General features: G+C 48.6%; 1 protein-coding gene across 2 annotated transcripts in view; it reads right to left on the reverse strand.

Moving 5' to 3' along the window:
- ACP6 (acid phosphatase 6, lysophosphatidic) overlaps nucleotides 1-23,972 on the reverse strand; it is a 92,787-nt gene that overhangs the window by 45,264 nt on the left and 23,551 nt on the right. For both annotated transcript variants that reach the window (XM_063956700.1, XM_063956699.1), the window contains exons 4-7: nucleotides 11,206-11,336; nucleotides 11,016-11,095; nucleotides 6,868-6,955; nucleotides 2,721-2,853 (exon numbers count right to left, since the gene is read on the reverse strand). In XM_063956700.1, the coding sequence (XP_063812770.1) occupies nucleotides 2,721-2,853; nucleotides 6,868-6,955; nucleotides 11,016-11,095; nucleotides 11,206-11,336 (432 nt within the window). The remainder of the gene's footprint in view (nucleotides 1-2,720; nucleotides 2,854-6,867; nucleotides 6,956-11,015; nucleotides 11,096-11,205; nucleotides 11,337-23,972) is intronic.

Here is a 23,972-nt window from a genome sequence, read left to right on the forward strand (position 1 = left end):
TCCTCAGTGTGCTCCTCATCTCTCTCCTCAGCCTGGCAGCTGCTCCCTGATCCTTCCATCCCCTCCTCAGCCTGGCAGCTGCTCCCTGTTCCCTCCATCCCCTCCTCAGCCTGGCAGCTGCTCCCTGTTCCTTCCATCCCCTCCTCATCTCTCTCCTCAGCCTGGCAGCTGCTCCCTGTTCCCTCCATCCCCTCAGCCTGGCAGCTGCTCCCTGTTCCCTCCATCCCCTCCTCATCTCTCTCCTCAGCCTGGCAGCTGCTCCCTGTTCCCTCCATCCCCTCCTCATCTCGCTCATCAGCCTGGCAGCTGCTCCATGTTCCCTCCATCCCCTCCTCAGCCTGGCAGCTGCACCCTCTGTTCCCTCCATCCCCTCCTCAGTGTGCTCCTCATCTCTCTCCTCAGCCTGGCAGCTGCTCCCTGATCCTTCCATCCCCTCCTCAGTGTGCTCCTCATCTCTCTCCTCAGCCTGGCAGCTGCTCCCTGTTCCCTCCATCCCCTCCTCAGTGTGCTCCTCATCTCTCTCCTCAGCCTGGCAGCTGCTCCCTGATCCTTCCATCCCCTCCTCAGTGTGCTCCTCATCTCTCTCCTCAGCCTGGCAGCTGCTCCCTGATCCTTCCATCCCCTCCTCAGTGTGCTCCTCATCTCCCTCCTCAGCCTGGCAGCTGCTCCCTGTTCCCTCCATCCCCTCCTCATCTCTCTCCTCAGCCTGGCAGCTGTTCCGTTCCCTCCATCCCCTCCTCAGCTTGGCAGCTGCTCCATGTTCCCTCCATCCCCTCCTCAGCCTGGCAGCTGCTCCCTGTTCCCTCCATCCCCTCCTCATCTCTCTCCTCAGCCTGGCAGCTGCTCCCTGTTCCCTCCATCCCCTCCTCAGTGTGCTCCTCATCTCTCTCCTCAGCCTGGCAGCTGCTCCCTGATCCTTCCATCCCCTCCTCAGTGTGCTCCTCATCTCTCTCCTCAGCCTGGCAGCTGCTCCCTGTTCCCTCCATCCCCTCCTCAGTGTGCTCCTCATCTCTCTCCTCAGCCTGGCAGCTGCTCCCTGATCCTTCCATCCCCTCCTCAGTGTGCTCCTCATCTCTCTCCTCAGCCTGTCAGCTGCTCCCTGATCCTTCCATCCCCTCCTCAGTGTGCTCCTCATCTCCCTCCTCAGCCTGGCAGCTGCTCCCTGTTCCCTCCATCCCCTCCTCATCTCTCTCCTCAGCCTGGCAGCTGTTCCGTTCCCTCCATCCCCTCCTCAGCTTGGCAGCTGCTCCATGTTCCCTCCATCCCCTCCTCAGCCTGGCAGCTGCTCCCTGTTCCCTCCATCCCCTCCTCATCTCTCTCCTCAGCCTGGCAGCTGCTCCCTGTTCCCTCCATCCCCTCCTCAGCCTGGCAGCTGCTCCCTGTTCCCTCCATATCTCTCTCCTCAGCCTGGCAGCTGCTCCCTGTTCCCTCCATCCCCTCCTCATCTCTCTCCTCAGCCTGGCAGCTGCTCCCTGATCCTTCCATCCCCTCCTCAGTGTGCTCCTCGTCTCTCTCTACAGCCTGGCAGCTGCTCCCTGTTCCCTCCTCAGTGTGCTCCTCGTCTCTCTCCACAGCCTGGCAGCTGCTCCCTGTTCCCTCCATCCCCTCCTCAGCCTTGCAGCTGCTCCATGTTCCCTCCAACCCCTCCTCAGTGTGCTCCTTATCTCTCTCCTCAGCCTGGCAGCTGCTCCCTGTTCCTTCCATCCACTCCTCAGTGTGCTCCTCGTCTCTCTCTACAGCCTGGCAGCTGCTCCCTGTTCCCTCCATCCCCTCCTCAGTGTGCTCCTAGTCTCTCTCTACAGCCTGGCAGCTGCTCCCTGTTCCCTCCATCATCTCCTCAGTGTGCTCCTCGTCTCTCTCCACAGCCTGGCAGCTGGTCCTTGTTCCCTCCATCCCCTCCTCATCTCTCTTCTCAGCATGGCAGCACCTCCATGTTCGCTCCATCCCCTCTTCATCTTTCTCCTCAACCTGGCAGCTGCTCCATGTTCCCTCCATCCCCTCCTCATCTCTCTCCTCAGCCTAGCAGCTGCTCCTTGTTCCTTCCATCCCCTCCTCAGTGTGCTCCTCGTCTCTCTCTACAGCCTGGCAGCAGCTCCCTGTTCCCTCCATCTCCTCCTCAGTGTGCTCCTCATCTCTCTCCTCAGCCTGGCAGCTGCTCCCTGTTCCCTCCATCCCCTCCTCAGTGTGCTCCTCATCTCTCTCCTCAGCCTGGCAGCTGCTTTCTGATCCTTCCATCCCCTCCTCAGTGTGCTCCTCATCTCTCTCCTCAGCCTGGCAGCTGCTCCCTGATCCTTCCATCCCCTCCTCAGTGTGCTCCTCATCTCTCTCCTCAGCCTGGCAGCTGCTCCCTGTTCCCTCCATCCCCTCCTCATCTCTCTCCTCAGCCTGGCAGCTGCTCCCTGTTCCCTCCATCCCCTCCTCAGCCTGGCAGCTGCTCCCTGTTCCCTCCATCCCCTCCTCATCTCTCTCCTCAGCCTGGCAGCTGCTCCCTGTTCCCCCATCCTCCCCTCAGTGTGCTCCTCATCTCCTCAGTCGGGTACCTGCACCCTGTTCCCTCCATCGTCTCCCCATCTCTCTCTCCTCAGCCTGGCAGCTGCTGCTCCCTGTTCTCTCAACTTAAAGTTGCCTAATGGTGGAGACACCAGGTTGCAACGAGTGAGTAAGATGACAGCATTCCATCTCTGTAATCAGACTGTCTACCTGAAGACTGCTCATCTCACCTGTTCCGCTAGCAGGTTATCGAGGAGCAGGAAAAAATCCACAGTCTTGGAAGCGTCAATATTCAGATCCCTCTGGAGTCTCCTCAATTCATCAGTCATACCCGGTTGGGCGGAAGCGTCGGGCATCCTACCACTGCGACAACAATGAAATCATTGGCTAAATTGGTATTTGTATGCTAAAATGAAAGTACCCCAGATCAATCAGTATGAAAGGCTGCTCCTGAGGGCAGTACAAGATGGTTAAATCCTTCAAGGATTGAGCCCCACAGTACACAGAAGCTATAATCAATGGATGGATATTCTTAAAACCTGGACTGTTAGGTGGCCTTGAGTTTGGGAACTACGGAAAATATGATTACAGACACTGAATCTGATTCTGACTTTGTCCTAGTATGGTTTTAAAACATCTGATCAGAGTTAAGATCCCCATACACTAGTGCGACTTCTCTGAGGGGAGAAGTCGCCTGCGTTCCCCTGAAACTGCCCGGCAGCTTCCCGGGCGGCAGGATTGCATATAATACATCGTATGCAGTCCTTTTGCATGCGATGTATCGTATGCGATCCCAGCCAAGGTTGCTGGAGGCCGCGGGATCCAAGAAATCTATAGTAATCTGAGCACGGGGCCGCGCATCGGATCGGATTGACCTGAAATTTGCCACTTTTCATCCAATTTCTTGGTCCGGTGCGTTGAAAGCGGATGAAATCGGGCAAAATCGCACTAGTGTATGGGCACCATTAGATTTTTATTTATTTTGAGTCTGTACATTAGCAAAGGTTTTACAAAAGTACCCGACACTACATGGAACGAGATACAGAAGCCTCCGAATATAGACCTGGATCACAAAGCTGGAAATCTAAATGACATCGGTGCAGTTGTTCCTAGTGCATTAGGGGGGTAATTCAGACCGGATCGCTGCTGTGCGTTTTCGCACAGCGGGCGATCAGGTCTGTACTGCGACTGCACAGGACATCGGTGCATAGCGACGGTATGGTGCGAACAAAAGTGATCGCAAGGTGATTGACAGGAAAAGGGCGTTTGTGGGTGGCAACAGACCGTTTTGTAGGAGTGTCCGGAAAAACGCAGGAAGGACCAGGCGTTTGGAGGGAGGGTTTCCGACGTCAGCTCTGGCCCCGATCATCGCACTGGAAGAGTGAGTCCTGGGCTGAGCAGAGACTGCGCAAACTCATGTTTGTGCAGCTCTCCAACAAAAGCGATGGCACACCTGCACACACACCATACTCTCCCCCTGTAGGCGGCGACTACCTGATCGCAGGGATGCAAAAAACGCACCCTAGCGATCAAGTCTGAATTACCCCCTAAGTCACAGTGACAGCGCCCATTACACAAGGAAAGAGCTAGATGTGGTGTCTGTGTGGTTTTGTCTGGAGGCTAGGCAGACAGGGCAGCGGTTTTACCGATTGCTCAAACACCCGTAATCTATCTACATCAGGCGTGTCCAAACTGCGGCCCTCCAGCTGTTGAGAAACTACACATCCCAGCATGCCCTGACACAGCTTTAGCATTCTCTGACAGTAAAACTGTGTCAGGGCATGCTGGGATATGTAGTTTCACAACAGCTGGAGGGACGCAGTTTGGATATGCCTGATCTACATGATACACTTCACTCTGGCCAAGGGTCTCAGGGCAATAAAACCATTTCCTCTTCTACTTAACTTAGGAACAACAAACCTCTAAGGTGATGGATTGCTACTGGCTGATTCTATGGGGTCATTTTCTGTGGTGTGACTAGAAGTGATTTATAATACACACGTGATGCCAATAGTGTATGACTGCGTGTAAGCGCTATGTGGCGGTGCACAACTGGAGCGAAAACGGGTAAAAATTGCTCCAAAAAACCAGTGCACACAGAAATAACATATTTTCACACATATGTAGAACTGTACATATACCCTGATGCATAGGCCGCCACGTGTGTGTCTGGTGTACTACTAGTCATCACCATCTGTACCTGTCCAATAGCGGGTGCAAGATATATAGCCCCATTCCACCCACTATGCTGCAGCAAGGTTGCCCCATCCAGCCTCCTCTCCTGACGTAAGGTTCCCCATCCAGCCCCCTCTCCTGACGTAAGGTTGCCCCATCCAGCCTCCTCTCCTGACGTAAGGTTCCCCATCCAGCCCCCTCTCCTGACGTAAGGTTCCCCATCCAGCCCCCTCTCCTGACGTAAGGTTCCCCATCCCGTCTCCTCTCCTGTCGTAAGGTTGCCCCATCCCGTCTCCTCTCCTGTCGCAAGGTTCCCCATCCCGCCCCCTCTCCTGTCGTAAGGTTCCCCATCCCGCCCCCTCTCCTGACGTAAGGTTCCCCATCCCGTCCCCTCCTCTGTCGTAAGGTTGCCCCATCCCGTCCCCTCTCCTGCGGTAAGGTTGCCCCATCCCGTCCTCTCTCCTGTCGTAAGGTTCCCCATCCCGTCCCAACTCCAGTCGTAATAAGGTTGCCCCATCCCGTCCCCTCCTCTGTCGTAAGGTTGCCCCATACCGCCCCTATCCTGTCGTAAGGTTGCCCCATCCCGTACCCTCTCCTGTCGTAAGGTTGCCCCATCCGGTCCCCTCTCCTGTCATAAGGTTGCCCCATCCGGTCCCCTCTCCTGTCGTAAGGTTGCAGCACCTCTTTGTTGGTGATCGCAGCACAGTCTTCCTCTCCGCTTACTTTGGATTGGCACCGCTGAGCAGCAGGCACAGCATTGACTCCGGCCACTGTATGCAACCCCCCGGATAGTTTCCTTTCCTACCATAAATCCATAATAGCCAACAGGAATAGAAGAATAATCCGAGAGGGTGGCCCAATGGGAGAGGGGCAACGTGGCAACCAATCAGGAGCAGATTCAACTGAGCCAATAGACCAGACTGCTCCGCTCAAGTGCAGTACATGTTTTCCTTGGTTCAGCATATAGCCAAGAACACTGACTAATGGTTGCCATTGCAATATAACTCTGGGAACAATGGGGAGGGCAGGCACCAACTACAAAACTGAGCTCACAGTGCCTGGAGGCAGGGTTATAGAGGAGGGCCCCAATGCATCCTGGGACAGCTGAAGCTTTAACCTGTTGGTGCCTGGACCCAGATCCATCTCTACACCCCGATGTTTCCCTGTGGAAACCTATGTACCCTGCTGCAGAAAATGAGATCTAAATCCAATCTACAGTGTTCTGTGAATCCTCCAGAAACTGCATTTGCCGACACAAGCAGGAAGATTTTATAGCGGATCCTTCAGCAAAGAAATGGGGTTGTCAAGTGAATACCTTCCCCTCGCGGTGCAAAGCACCAACATCTAAAGACCATGGCACAGCCTATAGAAAGTGCTGGACAAACCATGGTGAACACAGGAACAGGTAACTCACACATATCCATACTGGATGTGACTGCAGTACAGTTTCTGCGTTTACCATAATACACACCACACGTTCTGCAACGTCGGGAGTCATAATCTACAGATGGAGCCGTGGTTATCTTTGCCCACCTAGTCGCAGGCGTGCAGTACCGGCGTGACTAGCCGATCCGTCCGCCTAGTCGCGCTGGGAGTGCACAGAGACATTCCCATTCAGAGCGTCTCTGTCAGGGCGCGCAGACAGAGACGCTCACAATGACTAGGTGCGCCCAGGTGGGCACGCCTTGTCACACCAGGAGCAAAGATAACCGAGGCTCCATCTGTATATAAAATAATTTCTGCGTGCCACAGGCCGTTTCCAAACAATTTGAAATCAATTCTACAGCGAGGAAAATTATTTCCAATTGGGAGAACGATGCAGCCGGCTGATTCCAATGATCAGACCACATGACGCTCTGAGACAGCTACATCCAATACTCCACCGGCCCCCGCACACACGCTCCACTTAAAAGTCACAACAAGTGTGGCTTTCATGTAGCATGGCTTAGCTGCATCCAGAAGAATCAGGAGACTTAAGAACATATTCAGAGACGTATGTAAACCCGATGGTTCCCTGTACATCTCCAATGTTTGGCGATTTGCGCATGTGCAGATCTGTGCGCCGACCGCTGCGATGCCCCCTAAGCCACATTACACTACATGGGTGAGTAAAAAGGGATCGTTCCCCGGTAGATAACCATCTGAATCCCTCCCACACTACTGTCATTAGTACATACTGTAGTGCATCAATAGAGGGCTCACCTGGTCAAGTGCTTCAGCTCCCGGCAGCCTTGGTAATTGGGGTACAGGATTTCGCTGTTGGCCTCGGCTGTGACTATAGTGACGGGTCCTGACGAAAAAATATAACATAAAAATACAGTGTTCCCTCTTTACAGCGCCACCCTGGCTTACTCACTTATACACTCTGTATCAACGCCGCATTCCGCCACCCTCCCTAGCACACCATTGTCACCATCGTGATAAAGTATAGGGCATCGGTAATGATTGTGGGCTGTGCATGATGAGGTTGCCCATAACACACACACTCTGCTCACCCAATCTGCACGCACAATCTCTGAGTAATTATGGGACCTGCTGCAGAGGAAACGGTAATAAATCACCCAATTAAGTTACACTCCAAATCATTTAACTCTCCATTACTGTCAGCGGGAATCTGTGTCGCTGCTAGGCCTGTGATAGGAGTGAATCTCTACATGGAATTTCACACAAATGACTTTCCTCTCCATCTTAACCCACTGTAGATTGTAAGCTCTTGTGAGAACACCATTTGATTACAGCTTACTTCTTGGGGGTATACTTACTGACCAGCAAGTGGTCAAAGCCAGCTCTGACCGATGAATTAAAAGGGCAATAGGAATGTGTGTTATGTGAGCCTGATTTAGCCTTTGTTTCTATTCCCGTTTTAAATCTATCAGTCAAGCCGCCAATGACCGGAGATTTTGGCAACCTGCTCGACAGTAAGTACAAGGACTGATATACCCAGGAGGGTGGCCGGCACACATTTTTACAGGCCCGACCCCCCACTAGTGAAAATCAATCCTGGTGCCGACTGTCCTGGAGCTGGTTCCTAGCCATGGTGGGGAACCTCACCACTGCAGATAGCTCGTATGGTTCCACTAGTCCAGGCTGACAAATCCAAGTGCCAGGTATAATGATATCAGGGGGGACCCCACTTCAGTATATATAGGTTGAGTATCCCATATCCAAATATTCCGAAATACGGAATTTTTTTGAGTGAATAGTGAAACCTTAGTTTTCCAATGGCCAAATGTACACAAACCTTGTTTAATACACAAAGTTATTAAAGATATTGTATTAAATGACCTTCAGGCTGTGTGTATAAGGTGTATATGAAACATAAATGCATCCTGTGCTTAGACTTAGGTCCCATCGCCATGATATCTCCTTATGGTATGCAATTATTCCAAAATACGGAAAAATCCCATATCCAAAATACCTCTGGTCCCAAGCATTTTGGATATGGATACTCATAATAAATATATATATATGGCTGTTCTGCTTGAATACTGCTGAAAGCCTCATGATGAGTACTAAATTTTTTTTTCAAAAGGCCTGATAATGCTACTGATTCATTAAATGCTTTTCATATTTTTTCATATGGTGGTGTGCTGGTCTCCTTTTGTCTAAACCCTTTCAGGGTAAGCATTGGGAACTATGGTATAAAAAATATTAGAGATGTGTGATCTCTAAACACCAGGGTAACATGTAGTTTCACCAAGGATGCGGCACTCAGGACACATTCACAGCATAGAAGAAACGGCAGCAAACCTTGTAGTCAACGTTCCAGTTTTATCACTTGTTTTCAAGATCATGATAAAACTGGAACGTTGACTACAAGGTTTGCTGCCGTTTCTTCTATGCTGTGAATGTGTCCAGAGTGCCGCATCCTTGGTGAAACTATATATATTTTTATATCAGGGTCCTCAGTTGAGGGGAAAATGTCCATCTTGGAACATTATCATTTCAACTAGTTAGTAAAATTAAACATGTTTAATTAATCTTTGGATGAGTAACCAGCTTTAGTAACTTGCCACTATACTGCCCCCTCTCTAATAGCTATTTGCCACTATACTGCCCCCTCTCTAATAGCTATTTGCCACTATACTGCCCCCTCTCTAATAGCTATTTGCCACTATACTGCCCCCTCTCTAATAGCTATTTGCCACTATACTGCCCCCTCTCTAATAGCTATTTGCCACTATACTGCCCCCTCTCTAATAGCTATTTGCCACTATACTGCCCCTCTCTAATAGCTACTTACCACTATACTGCCCCCTCTCTAATAGCTACTTACCACTATACTGCCCCCTCTCTAATAGCTACTTACCACTACACTGCCCTCTCTCTAATAGCTACTTACCACTATACTGCCCTCTCTCTAATAGCTACTTACCACTATACTGCCCCCTCTCTAATAGCTATTTGCCACTATACTGCCCCCTCTCTAATAGCTATTTGCCACTATACTGCCCCCTCTCTAATAGCTACTTACCACTATACTGCCCCCTCTCTAATAGCTACTTACCACTATACTGCCCCCTCTCTAATAGCTACTTACCACTATACTGCCCCCTCTCTAATAGCTACTTACCACTATACTGCCCCCTCTCTAATAGCTACTTACCACTACACTGCCCTCTCTCTAATAGCTACTTACCACTATACTGCCCTCTCTCTAATAGCTACTTACCACTATACTGCCCCCTCTCTAATAGCTATTTGCCACTATACTGCCCCCTCTCTAATAGCTATTTGCCACTATACTGCCCCCTCTCTAATAGCTACTTACCACTATACTGCCCCCTCTCTAATAGCTACTTACCACTATACTGCCCCCTCTCTAATAGCTACTTACCACTATACTGCCCCCTCTCTAATAGCTACTTACCACTACACTGCCCTCTCTCTAATAGCTACTTACCACTATACTGCCCCCTCTCTAATAGCTATTTGCCACTACACTGCCCCCTCTCTAATAGCTACTTACCACTATACTGCCCCTTCTCTAATAGCTACTTACCACTATACTGCCCCCTCTCTAATAGCTATTTGCCACTATACTGCCCCCTCTCTAATAGCTATTTGCCACTATACTGCCCCCTCTCTAATAGCTACTTACCACTATACTGCCCCTTCTCTAATAGCTACTTACCACTATACTGCCCTCTCTCTAATAGCTACTTACCACTACACTGCCCTCTCTCTAATAGCTACTTACCACTATACTGCCCCCTCTCTAATAGCTACTTACCACTATACTGCCCCTTCTCTAATAGCTACTTACCACTATACTGCCCCCTCTCTAATAGCTACTTACCACTATACTGCCCTCTCTCTAATAGCTACTTACCACTACACTGCCCTCTCTCTAATAGCTATTTGCCACTATACTGCCCCTTCTCTAACAGCTACTTACCACTATACTGCCCTCTCTCTAATAGCTACTTACCACTATACTGCCCCCTCTCTAATAGCTATTTGCCACTATACTGCCCCTTCTCTAATAGCTACTTACCACTATAGTGCCCCCTCTCTAATAGCTACTTACCACTACACTGCCCTCTCTCTAATAGCTACTTACCACTATAGTGCCCCCTCTCTAATAGCTACTTACCACTATACTGCCCCCTCTCTAATAGCTATTTGCCACTATACTGCCCCTTCTCTAATAGCTACTTACCACTATAGTGCCCCCTCTCTAATAGCTACTTACCACTACACTGCCCTCTCTCTAATAGCTATTTACCACTATAGTGCCCCCTCTCTAATAGCTACTTACCACTATACTGCCCCCTCTCATTTCTGTCCCCTCCCACTGCTCACTAGAGAACTGTACAGCTGGGAAGGGGGAAGGAGGTGGTTTACCACAAACACATAGTAAAAGGCCTTGTCTGGAAAGATGACATGAACAATGGTGCTTGCTTCTAAAGGTCTGTCCGCTGTAACAGAATGTACAGAGAGCCTACCAGTACACATCCTTATAGCAATGCCATGAGGCAAAAGGCAATCCGTACTTTGATCCCGGCGGTTCGGAGACCGACGCCGGGAACCCGCCAGACGGGCCACCACCCGAGGGGGAATAGAGGTGTTGTGCCGGGATTGCATACGCCGACATTTCACAGGCTGTCGGGATTTCGGCGTCGGTATCCTGATCACCGGAATCCCGACAGCCGGGATGGCGATTGCATCCCGGCAGAAGCACTTCAAAACAACCTCATGCATTTTAATATGTGGGAAAACCTGCGCTGGGATTGTACCTACCCGCTGCCTGGTCACGCTATTTACCAACTTGCAAAGCAACATTTTTAGACTGACTAGCGCTGGATACAACGCAATGTGTTACACCACCGCCTTCTTATATCACTCACCTTCCTGCTTCTGCTGGTAGAGCCCGGCCAGTAGACACCGCGTGGACTCCAGATTACGGACAATATTGGTGGAGCGGACACTGGAATGGAAGAGAAACCACACACTAGAACCCGGCTTTAGTAAATGGGCAATAGATAGTGCAGTACAGTGTCTATACCGCTGCCCCCCGTCTCCGCACAGGACACTTACTAGACCTCGGATGGTTTAAACACTGGAGAGAGGAATTGCTGATCCTCCACGTAGCTCCTCCGTAGCCGGGCGCCCAGGTTAAACATCTGCTGCATCCCAACCGTGGTCAGCTGCCCAGGGAAGGTCCCACCCTGGGAATGAAAAGAGACATTGGGAAAAGTCTTCCACCCCTCTTGGTATTACAGGGCCGCAGAGAAACACTGTACATGCTTTTGCTTATATCTTATGGGTGGCACAGTGGTTAGTATTGCCACTTACTGTATCATCATGAGTGTATCATCCCTCCATTCTGCTAGACTACTATAAAACATATTACAATGAGCGCAGCTAGTCTTCCAAATGAATCGCAACGTTTTCTAACGAGTTCTGTAATCAGATTACGCATAATAACCTCTTAGCTGTAGCGCTAAAACTATTCCACAGAGTGAAAGTCTTTAATGATTCCATAAATATACAGAACCGTACCAGGCGGCGAAACGGCAGATATTTCTGCATATGTCCCCACACTATAAAGCGAAGATGGGTAACCTGCGAATCTACATGTGTGGAGGAACTACAAGTCACATAAGTCCTAGCTGGGACACTATATAAAGCAGCATTTTATGGTAACATGGCTTTACTATGTCCTAAACTGATAGGTGCATACTTTAATATGATGATTACTTTTATATATGTATTATACGTATATATCTACATCCTATTCTACTCTATTAGATACTATATTTGTAAGACCTTACTTTATTTCAGAATCAGTGTTTACAACCTATGCTACAGTAGGTGTAACGCTGCTGCCCCCTACTGTCGCTCACAGTTATCGACTATTGAATGTTAGTATAGAGCACAGGTTCTCAAACTCGGTCCTCAGGACCCCACACGGTGCATGTTTTGCAGGTCTCCTCACAGAATCAAAAGTGAAATAATTAGCTCCATCTGTGGACCTTTTAAAATGTGTCAGTGAGTAATTAATACACCTGTGCACCTGCTGGGTTACCTGCAAAACATGCACTGTGTGGGGTCCTGAGGACAGAGTTTGAGAACCCCTGGTATAGAGTAATAATGTCACTGTTTATGGGGTTTGATTATTAGTATAAGAGCCCTGGGATTAGACATGTGACCAGATCCCCTTCCGCTCTTGGTTGGAATTCCCCGCACTCGGCCTGAGCGTTTGTACCGGATTGATAACCTGCCATCGAAGTAATGTAAACAATGTAACTATTTCAATAAAGTCTGATATAAACAAATCTTTGTACTATAATGAATTGGGAGGATATATTAACAACTTCATAAAAATAAGATTTTAAACCTAACGGTAAATCTTTTTCTCGTAGTCCGTAGAGGATGCTGGGGACTCCGTAAGGACCATGGGGATAGACGGGCTCCGCAGGAGACATGGGCACTTTAAGAAAGACTTTAGGTATGGGTGTGCACTGGCTCCTCCCTCTATGCCCCTCCTCCAGACCTCAGTTAGAGAAACTGTGCCCAGAGGAGACGGACAGTACGAGGAAAGGATTTTTGTTAATCCAAGGGTAAGATTCATACCAGCCACACAAATCACACCTTATAACTTGTGATATACTATCCAGTTAACAGTATGAAAAAACAACATAGCATCAGTCCACGACCGATGAAAACTATAACATAACCCTTATGTAAGCAATAACTATATACAAGTCTTGCAGAAATAGTCCGCACTTGGGACGGGCGCCCAGCATCCTCTACGGACTACGAGAAAAAGATTTACCGGTAGGTTTAAAATCTTATTTTCTCTTACGTCCTAGAGGATGCTGGGGACTCCGCAAGGACCATGGGGATTATACCAAAGCTCCCAAACCGGCGGGAGAGTGCGGATGACTCTGCAGCACCGATTGAGCAAACAGGAGGTCCTCCTCAGCCAGGGTATCAAACTTATAGAACTTTGCAAAGGTGTTTGAACCCGACCAAGTAGCAGCTCGGCATAGTTGCAGTGCCGAGACCCCTCGGGCAGCCGCCCAAGACGAGCCCACCTTCCTAGTGGAATGGGCCTTAACAGATTTTGGAAACGGCAATCCAGCCGTAGAATGCGCCTGCTGAATCGTGCTACAGATCCAGCGAGCAATAGTCTGCTTTGAAGCAGGGGCGCCAACCTTGTTGGCTGCATATAGGACAAACAGTGCTTCTGTTTTTCTGACTCTAGCCATTCTGGCCACGTAAATTATCAAAGCCCTTACTACATCAAGGGACTCTGAATCCCCCAAGTCTCGCGTAGCCACAGGCACCAGAATAGGTTGGTTCATATGAAAAGGCGACACCACCTTAGGCAAGAATTGAGGACGGGTCCGCAATTCTGCTCTATCCATATGGAACACTAGATAGGGGCTTTTATGAGACAAAGCCGCCAATTCCGACACTCGCCTAACCGAAGCCAAGGCTAACAACATGACCACTTTCCAAGTGAGATATTTTAACTCCACCTTTTTAAGTGGTTCAAACCAGTGCGACTTAAGGAAACTCAATACCACGTTAAGGTCCCAAGGCGCCACCTGAGGTACAAAAGGAGGCTGAATATGCAGCACTCCCTTCACAAAAGTCTGTACTTCTGGGAGAGAAGCAAATTCTTTTTGAAAGAAAATGGATAAGGCCGAAATCTGAACCTTAATGGAGCCAAGTTTTAGGCCCATATTCACTCCAGTTAGTAGGAAGTGAAGGAAACGGCCCAGATGGAACTCTTCCGTAGGAGCATTCCTGGCCTCACACCAAGCAACATATTTTCGCCATATACGGTGATAATGTTTAGCTGTCACGTCCTTCCTAGCCTTTATCAGAGTAGGAATGACCTCATCCGGAATGCCCTTTTCCGCTAGTATCCGGCGTTCAACCGCCATGCCGTCAAACGCAGCCGCGGTAAGTCTTGGAACAGACAGGGCCCCTGTTGCAACAGGTCCTGTCGCAGAGGAAGAGGCCACGGATCTTCTGTGAGCATTTCCAGCAGATCTGGATACCAAGTCCTTCGTGGCCAATCTGGAACAATGAGAATTGTCTGTACTCCTCTTTTCCTTATTATTCTCAACACCCTTGGAATGAGAGGAAGAGGAGGAAACACATAGACCGACTGGAACACCCACGGTGTCACTAGGGCGTCTACAGCTACCGCCTGAGGATCTTTTGATCTGGCGCAATACCTCTGTAGCTTTTTGTTGAGGGGGGATGCCATCATGTCTATTTGGGGTCGGTCCCCACTGACTTGCAATCTGTACAAAGACTTCGTGATGAAGTCCCCACTCTCCTGGATGCAGGTCGTGTCTGCTGAGGAAGTCTGCTTCCCAGTTGTCCACTCCCGGAATGAACACTGCTGACAGTGCGCTTACATGATTTTCCGCCCAGCGAAGAATCCTGGCGGCTTCCGCCATTGCCACTCTGCTCCTTGTGCCGCCTTGGCGGTTTACATGAGCCACTGCGGTGATGTTGTCTGATTGGATCAGAACTGGTCTGTTGCGAAGTAAGGTCTCCGCTTGACGTAGGGCGTTGTATATGGCCCTCAGTTCCAGGATGTTGATGTGAAGACAAGTCTCTTGGCTTGACCAAAGACCTTGGAAGTTTCATCCCTGCGTGACTGCTCCCCAACCTCGGAGGCTCGCGTCCGTGGTCACCAGGATCCAGTCCTGAATGCCGAACCTGCGGCCTTCTAGAAGGTGAGCACTCTGCAGCCACCACAGGAGAGATACCCTGGCTCTGGGGGACAGGGTGATCAACTGAGGAATTTGTAGATGTGACCCGGACCACTTGTCCAGTAGGTCCCATTGGAAAGTCCTCGCATGGAACCTGCCGAAGGGAATGCCTTCGTATGATGCCACCATCTTTCCCAGGACTCGAGTGCAGTGATGTACTGACACCTGTTTTGGCTTCAATAAGTTCCTGACCAGAGTCATGAGTTCCTGAGCTTTTTCTATCGGAAGATAAACTCTTTTCTGGTCTGTATCCAGAATCATGCCCGAGAAAGTCAGACGAGTCGTAGGAACCAACTGCGACTTCGGGATATTGAGAATCCAGCCGTGTTGCTGTAACACCTTCAGTGAAAGTAAGACGCTGTTCAGCAATTGCTCTCTTGATCTCGGGATAATTGTGACACCTTGCTTGCGCAGGAGCACCATCATTTCCGCCATCACCTCGGTGAAAATCCTCGGGGCCGTGGAAAGCCCAAACGGCAACGTTTGAAATTGGTAATGACAACCCTGTACCGCAAATCTCAGGTACGCCTGATGAGGTGGATATATGGGAACATGAAGGTATGCATCCTTTATGTCCATAGATACCATAAAATCCACCCCTTCCAGGCTGGCGATGACCGCTCTTAGCGATTCCATCTTGAACTTGAACCTTTTCAAGTATAGGTTCAGGGATTTTAAATTTAAAATGGGTCTGACCGAACCGTCCGGTTTCGGGACTACAAACAGGGTTGAGTAATATCCCCTCCCTTGTTGAAGCAGGGGAACCTTGACCACCACCTGTTGCAGATACAATTTGTGAATTGCATTAAACACTATCTCCCTTTCCGGGGGAGAGGCTGGTAGGGCCGATTTGAAAAACCGGCGAGGAGGCACCTCTTCGAATTCCAGCTTGTAACCCTGGGAAACAATTTCTATTGCCCAGGGATACACCTGTGAGTGAACCCAGATGTGGCTGAAAACTCGAAGACGTGCCCCCACTGGGGCGGACTCCTGTAGCAAAGCCCCAGCGTCATGCGGAGGATTTTGTAGAGGCCGGGGAGGACTTCTGTTCCTGGGAACTAGCTGTGTTGTGCAGCTTTTTTCCTCTGCTGTTACCTCTGTCAAGAAAGGACGCACCTCGTACTTTCTTGTTTCTTTGTGATCGAAAGGACTGCATTTGATAATGTGGCGCTTTCTTAGGCTGTGAGGGAATATAAGGTAAAAAATTCGATTTAGCAGCTGTAGCTGTGGAGACCAGGTCCGAGAGACCTTCTCCAAACAATTCCTCACCCTTGTAAGGTAAAACCTCCATATGCCTCTGAGTCGGCATCACCTGTCCATTGCCGGGTCCATAGGACTCGTCTAGGAGAAATCGACATAGCGTTGATTCTAGAACCCAGTAGACTCATGTCTCTTTGAGCATCTCTCATATATAGGACAGCATCTTTTATATGCCCCAGGGTCAATAAAATGGTATCCTTATCTAGGGTCTCAATTTCCGCTGATAAGGTATCTGTCCATGCTGCTACAGCGCTACAAACCCAGGCCGACGCAATTGCCGGTCTGAGTAAGGTACCAGAATGTGTGTAAATGGACTTCAAGGTAACCTCCTGCTTGCGGTCAGCAGGATCCCTGAGGGTAGCCGTATCTTTGGATGGCAGCGCTATCTTTTTGGATAAGCGTGTCAATGCTTTATCCACCCTAGGGGAGGATTCCCACCGTATCCTGTCCGTTGGCGGGAAAGGATACGCCATAAGAATCCTTTAGGGAATCTGCAGTTTTTTGTCTGAAGATTCCCAAGCTTTTTCACATAACTCGTTCAACTCATGTGAGGGGGGAAAGGTTACCTCAGGTTTCTTTCCCTTATACATGTGTACCCTCGTGTCAGGGACAGGGGGTTCCTCTGTGATATGCAAAACATCTTTTATTGCAATAATCATATATCGAATACATTTAGCCAATTTTGGCTGCAACTTTGCATCATCGTAGTCGACACTGGAGTCAGAATCCGTGTCGGTATCTGTGTCTATAATTTGGGATAGTGGGCGCTTTTGAGACCCCGAAGGTCCCTGCGACATAGGGGCAGACATGGGTTGAGTCCCTGGCTCTTCCCTAGCTTCAGCTTTGTCTAATCTTTTGTGCAATAAATTTACATTAGCACTTAAAACATTCCACATATCCAATAAATAATGAAAATTTCCTGGCGCCAACCAAATCCCTACACAGTTGCCGCTCATAATTATGAGTTTCATGGTTATATTGTGGTTAACAAAGGATGCTATATGGCAGTCTAATTAAATTAAAACAGCCCTAGATGTTGGTTGGTAGAAAAAACAAGGCTGTCTTTAACTCGGATAATAGAGATGCACTTTGGTCATGATTGAGGGAATAGATCTGTGATTGGGTTTGGTCACAGAAAAACTCTGGTCTGGCAACAAACATGTTAGGAATAAAAATTTAGAACATTATTAAATAAATATAAATAAAAAGGCGAATGATAACAAAAATATGGTCTATACTGAGAGTTAGAACGCTGAGTCCCAATGGGGGACCGGCATATATAGTCTGTAGAACACATAAGATACCTGTTCCGTGTATATATATAATTAGTAAATAAATACTGTGTATTATCGGTAAAAGACAACTGATGCTTTATTAGTAAAAAATATTTGGATGCTATACAAATCATTTTAAAAGAAACATTTATAAGGCTAAGAGATAGAACAAGAAAAAGAGAGTGTATTTATTGATATATAGATTTATATCGGTAGTACAGGTTGAGTATCCCATATCCAAATATTCCGAAATACGGAATATTCCGAAATACGGACTTTTTTGAGTGAGAGTGAGACAATGAAACCTTTGTTTTTTGATGGCTCAATGTACACAAACTTTGTTTAATACACAAAGTTATTAAAAATATTGTATTAAGTGACCTTCAGGCTGAGTGTATAAGGTGTATATGAAACATAAATGAATTGTGTGAATGTAGATACACTTTGTTTCATGCACAAAGTTATTAAAAATATTGGCTAAAATTACCTTCAGGCTGTGTGTATAAGGTGTATATGTAACATAAATGCATTCTGTGCTTAGATTTAGGTCCCATCACCATGATATCTCATTATGGTATGCAATTATTCCAAAATACGGAAAAATCCCATATCCAAAATACCTCTGGTCCCAAGCATTTTGGATAAGGGAGACTCAACCTGTAGTATGATACTACATATATGCATAGAGAGAGACAGAATGGTTGAATCTATTAAATTAGCTCTGTTGCTATGTCTAAATAAAACAAAAACGTGTGGATATAGGGCGGCTGAGGAGAGCCCTAATTATTATTAATGTAGATAAAGCCGGGAGACCGATGCGGTCCGGCAGAATACATCACGTAATGAAAGAGAGGCCTGGAACACACGCGGTTGGGCGCATGCGGGCGCCGCGAGAATTTGAAATAAAAGGTGTCCAGGTAGAGGGAGAAAGAACACTGACTGAGGAAGCCGCCGATCATTGGAAACAGGCGGAGAAACACGTTTTATTATAACCAGAGGATACCAAGGGATACTACACAATCCTATCTCCTTGGCTGTGGAACCTGCTTCAGACCTCCGGATAAGGACCCGTTAAAAGGAATTTCGCTACCAGGGCCGGGAGTGTACGGACCAGGGTTCCCAGGAAAGATATGGTAATATCCAATTTTTAAGTCACCGAACATGGCCATGTTTAAATAACTACATTGGAGCGCAGTCTTCTACACTGAGAGCTTTAATCTAAGTGATTATTAAGAACTTTGACTGTATACAAAAAGGACTGATTTGAATACAAGCTTTAATTAATTGCCGGCAATGGATTAGAACTCACAGTGGCCAAACAACAACGTTTCACGATAGGGTGTTTTAATCACACAGCTGTGGACAGTCTCTCTGACAAATACATTGAGGATACATTTTATCTTTTTAAAGTGGTTAAACAGTGTCTGTTTTAGCTGTGAATAGTTAGTAAAGATCAAATTGTAACAAGTTAATGTCATTTATCCAGGCTCAGCTGAAAATGCTAGTATAATTAAATCTGCTAAATCAATGCATTCCTGAACTAGGATAAATGAAATAAAAATTGGAATATATGGCTTATGAATATTGCATATTGTATGTTAAGATTTTATTAAAATATATGTATGAGATATAAATCCTATTTTAGAAAAGAATAAATAGAATATATCTAATAAAAATAAAGCCTTTTTTACACGGTTACCAGCGCTTTCTATTATTTATTTCTTATTCCACATGTCCATCCAGTCAGGTGTCGGCGTTGTCGACGGAGACACCTCATTCATTTTCACCTCCTCCTCCTCCTCCTGAAAGCCTTCTACCTCAGACATGTCGACACACGCGTACCGAAACCACACACTCAGGGAATCCTCTTATCTGAAGACAGTTCCCCCACAAGGCCCTTTGGAGAGACAGAGAGAGAGTATGCCAGCACACACCCAGCGCTATATGACCCAGGAAAAAACACTATATAAATATATGTTTACCCAGTAGCGCTTTTTGTAATATATAAATGCGCCAATTATGTGCCCTCCCTCTTTTTCAAAACCCTCTTTCACCATGGATTAAGCAGGGGAGAGTCCGGGGAGCTTCCTCTCAGCGCTGTGCTGTGGAGAAAATGGCGCTGGTGAGTGCTGAGGGAGAAGCCCCGCCCCCTCGGCGGCGGGCTTCTGTCCCGCTCAAATATACTAAAAACTGGCGGGGGCTCTTTATATATACAGTGCCCAGCTGTATATATAATTATTTTTGCCAGAGAGAGGTTTATATGCTGCCCAGGGCGCCCCCCCCTGCGCCCTGCACCCTTACAGTGACTGCCGTGTGTGAGGTGTATGGGAGCAATGGCGCACAGCTTCACCGCTGTGTGTTACCTCAGTGAAGATCATGAAGTCTTCTGCCGCCTCTGAAGTCTTCTTTTCTTCTCATACTCACCCGGCTTCTATCTTCCGGCTATGCGAGGAGGACGGCGGCGCGGCTCTGGGACGGATGGCGAGGGTGAGACTTGCGTACCGATCCCTCTGGAGCTAATGGTGTCCAGTAGCCTAAGAAGCAGAGCCTTGAAACTCAAAGAAGTAGGTCTGCTTCTCTCCCCTCAGTCCCTCGATGCAGGGAGTCTGTTGCCAGCAGGCTCCCTGAACATAAAAAACCTAGCAAATATACTTTCTGACAGGAAACTCAGGAGAGCTCCCTGTAATGCACCCAGTCTCCTCTGGGCACAGTAGTAAACTGAGGTCTGGAGGAGGGGCATAGAGGGAGGAGCCAGTGCACACCCAGATCTAAAGTCTTTCTTAAAGTGCCCATGTCTTCTGCGGAGCCCGTCTATCCCCATGGTCCTTACGGAGTCCCCAGCATCCTCTAGGACGTAAGAGAAAGCAGCATTCCGTCTCCTTCATGATGAAGCCTAGATTCAAGACTGGCGTGAGCACTGTATGTTTTGTCAACAACAATGGCCCTCATTCCGAGTTGTTCGCTCGCTAGCTGCTTTTAGCAGCATTGCACACGCTAAGCCGCCGCCCTCTGGGAGTGAATCTTAGCTTAGCAGAATTGCGTACGAAAGATTAGCAGAATTGCGAATAGAAATTTCTTAGCAGTTTCTGAGTAGCTCCAGACTTACTCCTACACTGCGATCAGTTGAGTCAGTTTCGTTCCTGGTTTGACGTCACAAACACAACCAGCGTTCGCCCAGACACTTCCCCGTTTCTCCAGCCACTCCCGCGTTTTTCCCAGAAACGTCAGCGTTTTTCCGCACTCTCCCATAAAACGCCCAGTTTCCGCCCAGAAACACCCACTTCCTGTCAATCACACTACGATCACCAGAACAATGAAAAAAATAAGATTTTACTTACCGGTAAATCTATTTCTCGTAGTCCGTAGTGGATGCTGGGGACTCCGTAAGGACCATGGGGAATAGACGGGCTCCGCAGGAGACAGGGCACTTTAAGAAAGAATCTGGATACTGGTGTGCTCTGGCTCCTCCCTCTATGTCCCTCCTCCAGACCTCAGTTAGAGAAACTGTGCCCGGAAGAGCTGACAGTACAAGGAAAGAATTTTGGAATCCAGGGCAAGACTCATACCAGTCACACCAATCACACCGTATAACTAGTGATAAACTTACCCAGTTAACAGTATGAACAACAACGGAGCATCAGATCAACCCTGATGCAACCACAACATAACCCTTATTTAAGCAATAACTATATACAAGTATTGCAGAAGAAGTCCGCACTTGGGACGGGCGCCCAGCATCCACTACGGACTACGAGAAATAGATTTACCGGTAAGTAAAATCTTATTTTCTCTAACGTCCTAGTGGATGCTGGGGACTCCGTAAGGACCATGGGGATCATACCAAAGCTCCCAAACGGGCGGGAGAGTGCGGATGACTCTGCAGCACCGAATGAGCAAACACAAGGTCCTCCTCAGCCAGGGTATCAAACTTGTAGAACTTTGCAAAAGTGTTCGAACCTGACCAAGTAGCTGCTCGGCAAAGCTGTAATGCCGAGACCCCTCGGGCAGCCGCCCAAGAAGAGCCCACCTTCCTTGTGGAGTGGGCTTTTACTGATTTTGGAAGCGGCAATCCAGCCGCAGAATGAGCCTGCTGAATCGTGTTACAGATCCAGCGAGCAATAGTCTGCTTTGAAGCAGGAGCACCCAGCTTGTTGGATGCATACAGGATAAACAGCGACTCAGTTTTCCTGACTCTAGCCGTTCTGGCTACATAAACCTTCAAAGCCCTGACCACATCTAGTAACTCGGAATCCTCCAAGTCACGAGTAGCCACAGGCACCACAATAGGTTGATTCATATGAAAAGATAACACCACTTTTGGCAGAAATTGTGGACGGGTCCGCAATTCTGCCCTGTCCATATGGAAAACCAGATAGGGGCTTTTATGTGACAAAGCCGCTAATTCTGAGACATGCCTAGCAGAAGCCAAGGCTAATAGCATGACCACCTTCCACGTGAGTAATTTTAACTCCACGGTTTTGAGTGGCTCAAACCAGTGTGACTTCAGGAAACTCAACACCACGTTAAGATCCCAAGGTGCCACTGGAGGCACAAAAGGGGGCTGAATATGTAGAACTCCCTTTACAAACGTCTGAACTTCAGGAAGAGAAGCCAGTTCTTTTTGAAAGAAAATGGATAGGGCCGAAATCTGGACCTTAATGGAACCCAATTTCAGGCCCAAAGTCACTCCCGACTGTAGGAAGTGAAGGAAACGGCCCAGCTGGAATTCCTCCGTAGGGGCATTCCTGGCCTCACACCAAGCAACATATTTTCGCCATATACGGTGATAATGTTTAGCCGTCACGTCCTTCCTAGCCTTTATCAGCGTAGGAATAACCTCATCCGGGATGCCTTTTTCTGCTAGGATCCGGCGTTCAACCGCCATGCCGTCAAACGCAGCCGAGGTAAGTCTTGGAACAGACCAGGCTCCTGTTGCAACAAGTCCTGTCTTAGAGGCAGAGGCCATGGGTCCTCTGTGAGCATTTCTTGCAGATCTGGATACCAAGTCCTTCTTGGCCAATCCGGAACAATGAGAATTGTTCTCACTCCTCTTTTTCTTATGATTCTCAGCACCTTGGGTATGAGAGGAAGAGGAGGAAATACATAAACCGACTGGAACACCCACGGTGTCACTAGTGCGTCTACAGCTATCGCCTGAGGGTCTCTTGACCTGGCGCAATACCTCTGTAGCTTTTTGTTGAGGCAAGATGCTATCATGTCCACCTGTGGCAGTTCCCACCGACTTGCAATCTGCATGAAGACTTCTTGATGAAGTCCCACTGTCCTGGGTGGAGGTCGTGCCTGCTGAGGAAGTCTGCTTCCCAGTTGTCCACACCCGGAATGAACACTGCTGACAGTGCTCTTACGTGATTCTCCGCCCAGCGAAGAATTCTGGTGGCTTCCGCCATCGCCACCCTGCTCCTTGTGCCGCCTTGGCGGTTTTCATGAGCCACTGCGGTGATGTCTGACTGAATCAGCACCGATTGGTCGTGAAGCAGGGTCTCCGCTTGACTTAGGGCGTTGTATATGGCCCTTAGTTCCAGGATATTGATGTGAAGGCAAGTCTCCTGACTTGACCACAGACCTTGGAAATTTCTTCCCTGTGTGACTGCCCCCCACCCTCGGAGGCTTGCATCCGTGGTCACCAGGACCCAGTCCTGAATGCCGAATCTGCGGCCCTCGAGAAGGTGAGCACTCTGCACCCATCACAGGAGAGACACCCTGGCCCTGAGGGATAAGGTGATCAGCCGATGCATCTGTAGATGTGATCCGGACCACTTGTCCAACAGATCCCATTGAAAGGTCCTCGCATGGAACCTGCCGAAGGGAATGGCCTCGTATGATGCCACCATCTTTCCCAGGACTCGCGTGCAGTGATGCACCGACACCTGTTTTGGTTTTAATAAGTCTCTGACCAGCGTCATGAGCTCCTGAGCCTTCTCCATCGGGAGATAAACCCTCTTCTGGTCTTTGTCCAGAATCATGCCCAGGAAGGACAGACGAGTCGAAGGAATCAACTGCGACTTTGGAATATTTAGAATCCAGCCGTGTTGTTGTAACACTTCCCGAGAGCGTGCTACGCAGATCAGCAACTGCTCTCTGGACCTCGCCTTTATGAGGAGATCGTCCAAGTATGGGATAATTGTGACCCCTTGCTTTCGCAGGAGCACCATCATTTCCGCCATTACCTTGGTAAATATTCTCGGTGCCGTGGAGAGACCAAACGGCAACGTCTGGAATTGGTAATGACAATCCTGTACCACAAATCTGAGGTACGCCTGATGAGGCGGATAAATGGGGACATGAAGGTATGCATCCTTTATGTCCAGAGACACCATAAAATCCCCCCTTCCAGGCTTGCGATGACCGCTCTGAGCGATTCCATCTTGAACTTGAACCTTTTCAGGTATATGTTCAGGGATTTTAAATTCAATATGGGTCTGACCGAACCGTCCGGTTTCGGTACCACAAACATGGTCGAATAATAACCCTTTCCTTGTTGAAGGAGGGGAACCTTGACCACCACCTG

The sequence above is a fragment of the Pseudophryne corroboree genome, chromosome 2 (genome assembly GCF_028390025.1).
Source record: "Pseudophryne corroboree isolate aPseCor3 chromosome 2, aPseCor3.hap2, whole genome shotgun sequence".
NCBI classification, from domain to species: domain Eukaryota; kingdom Metazoa; phylum Chordata; class Amphibia; order Anura; family Myobatrachidae; genus Pseudophryne; species Pseudophryne corroboree.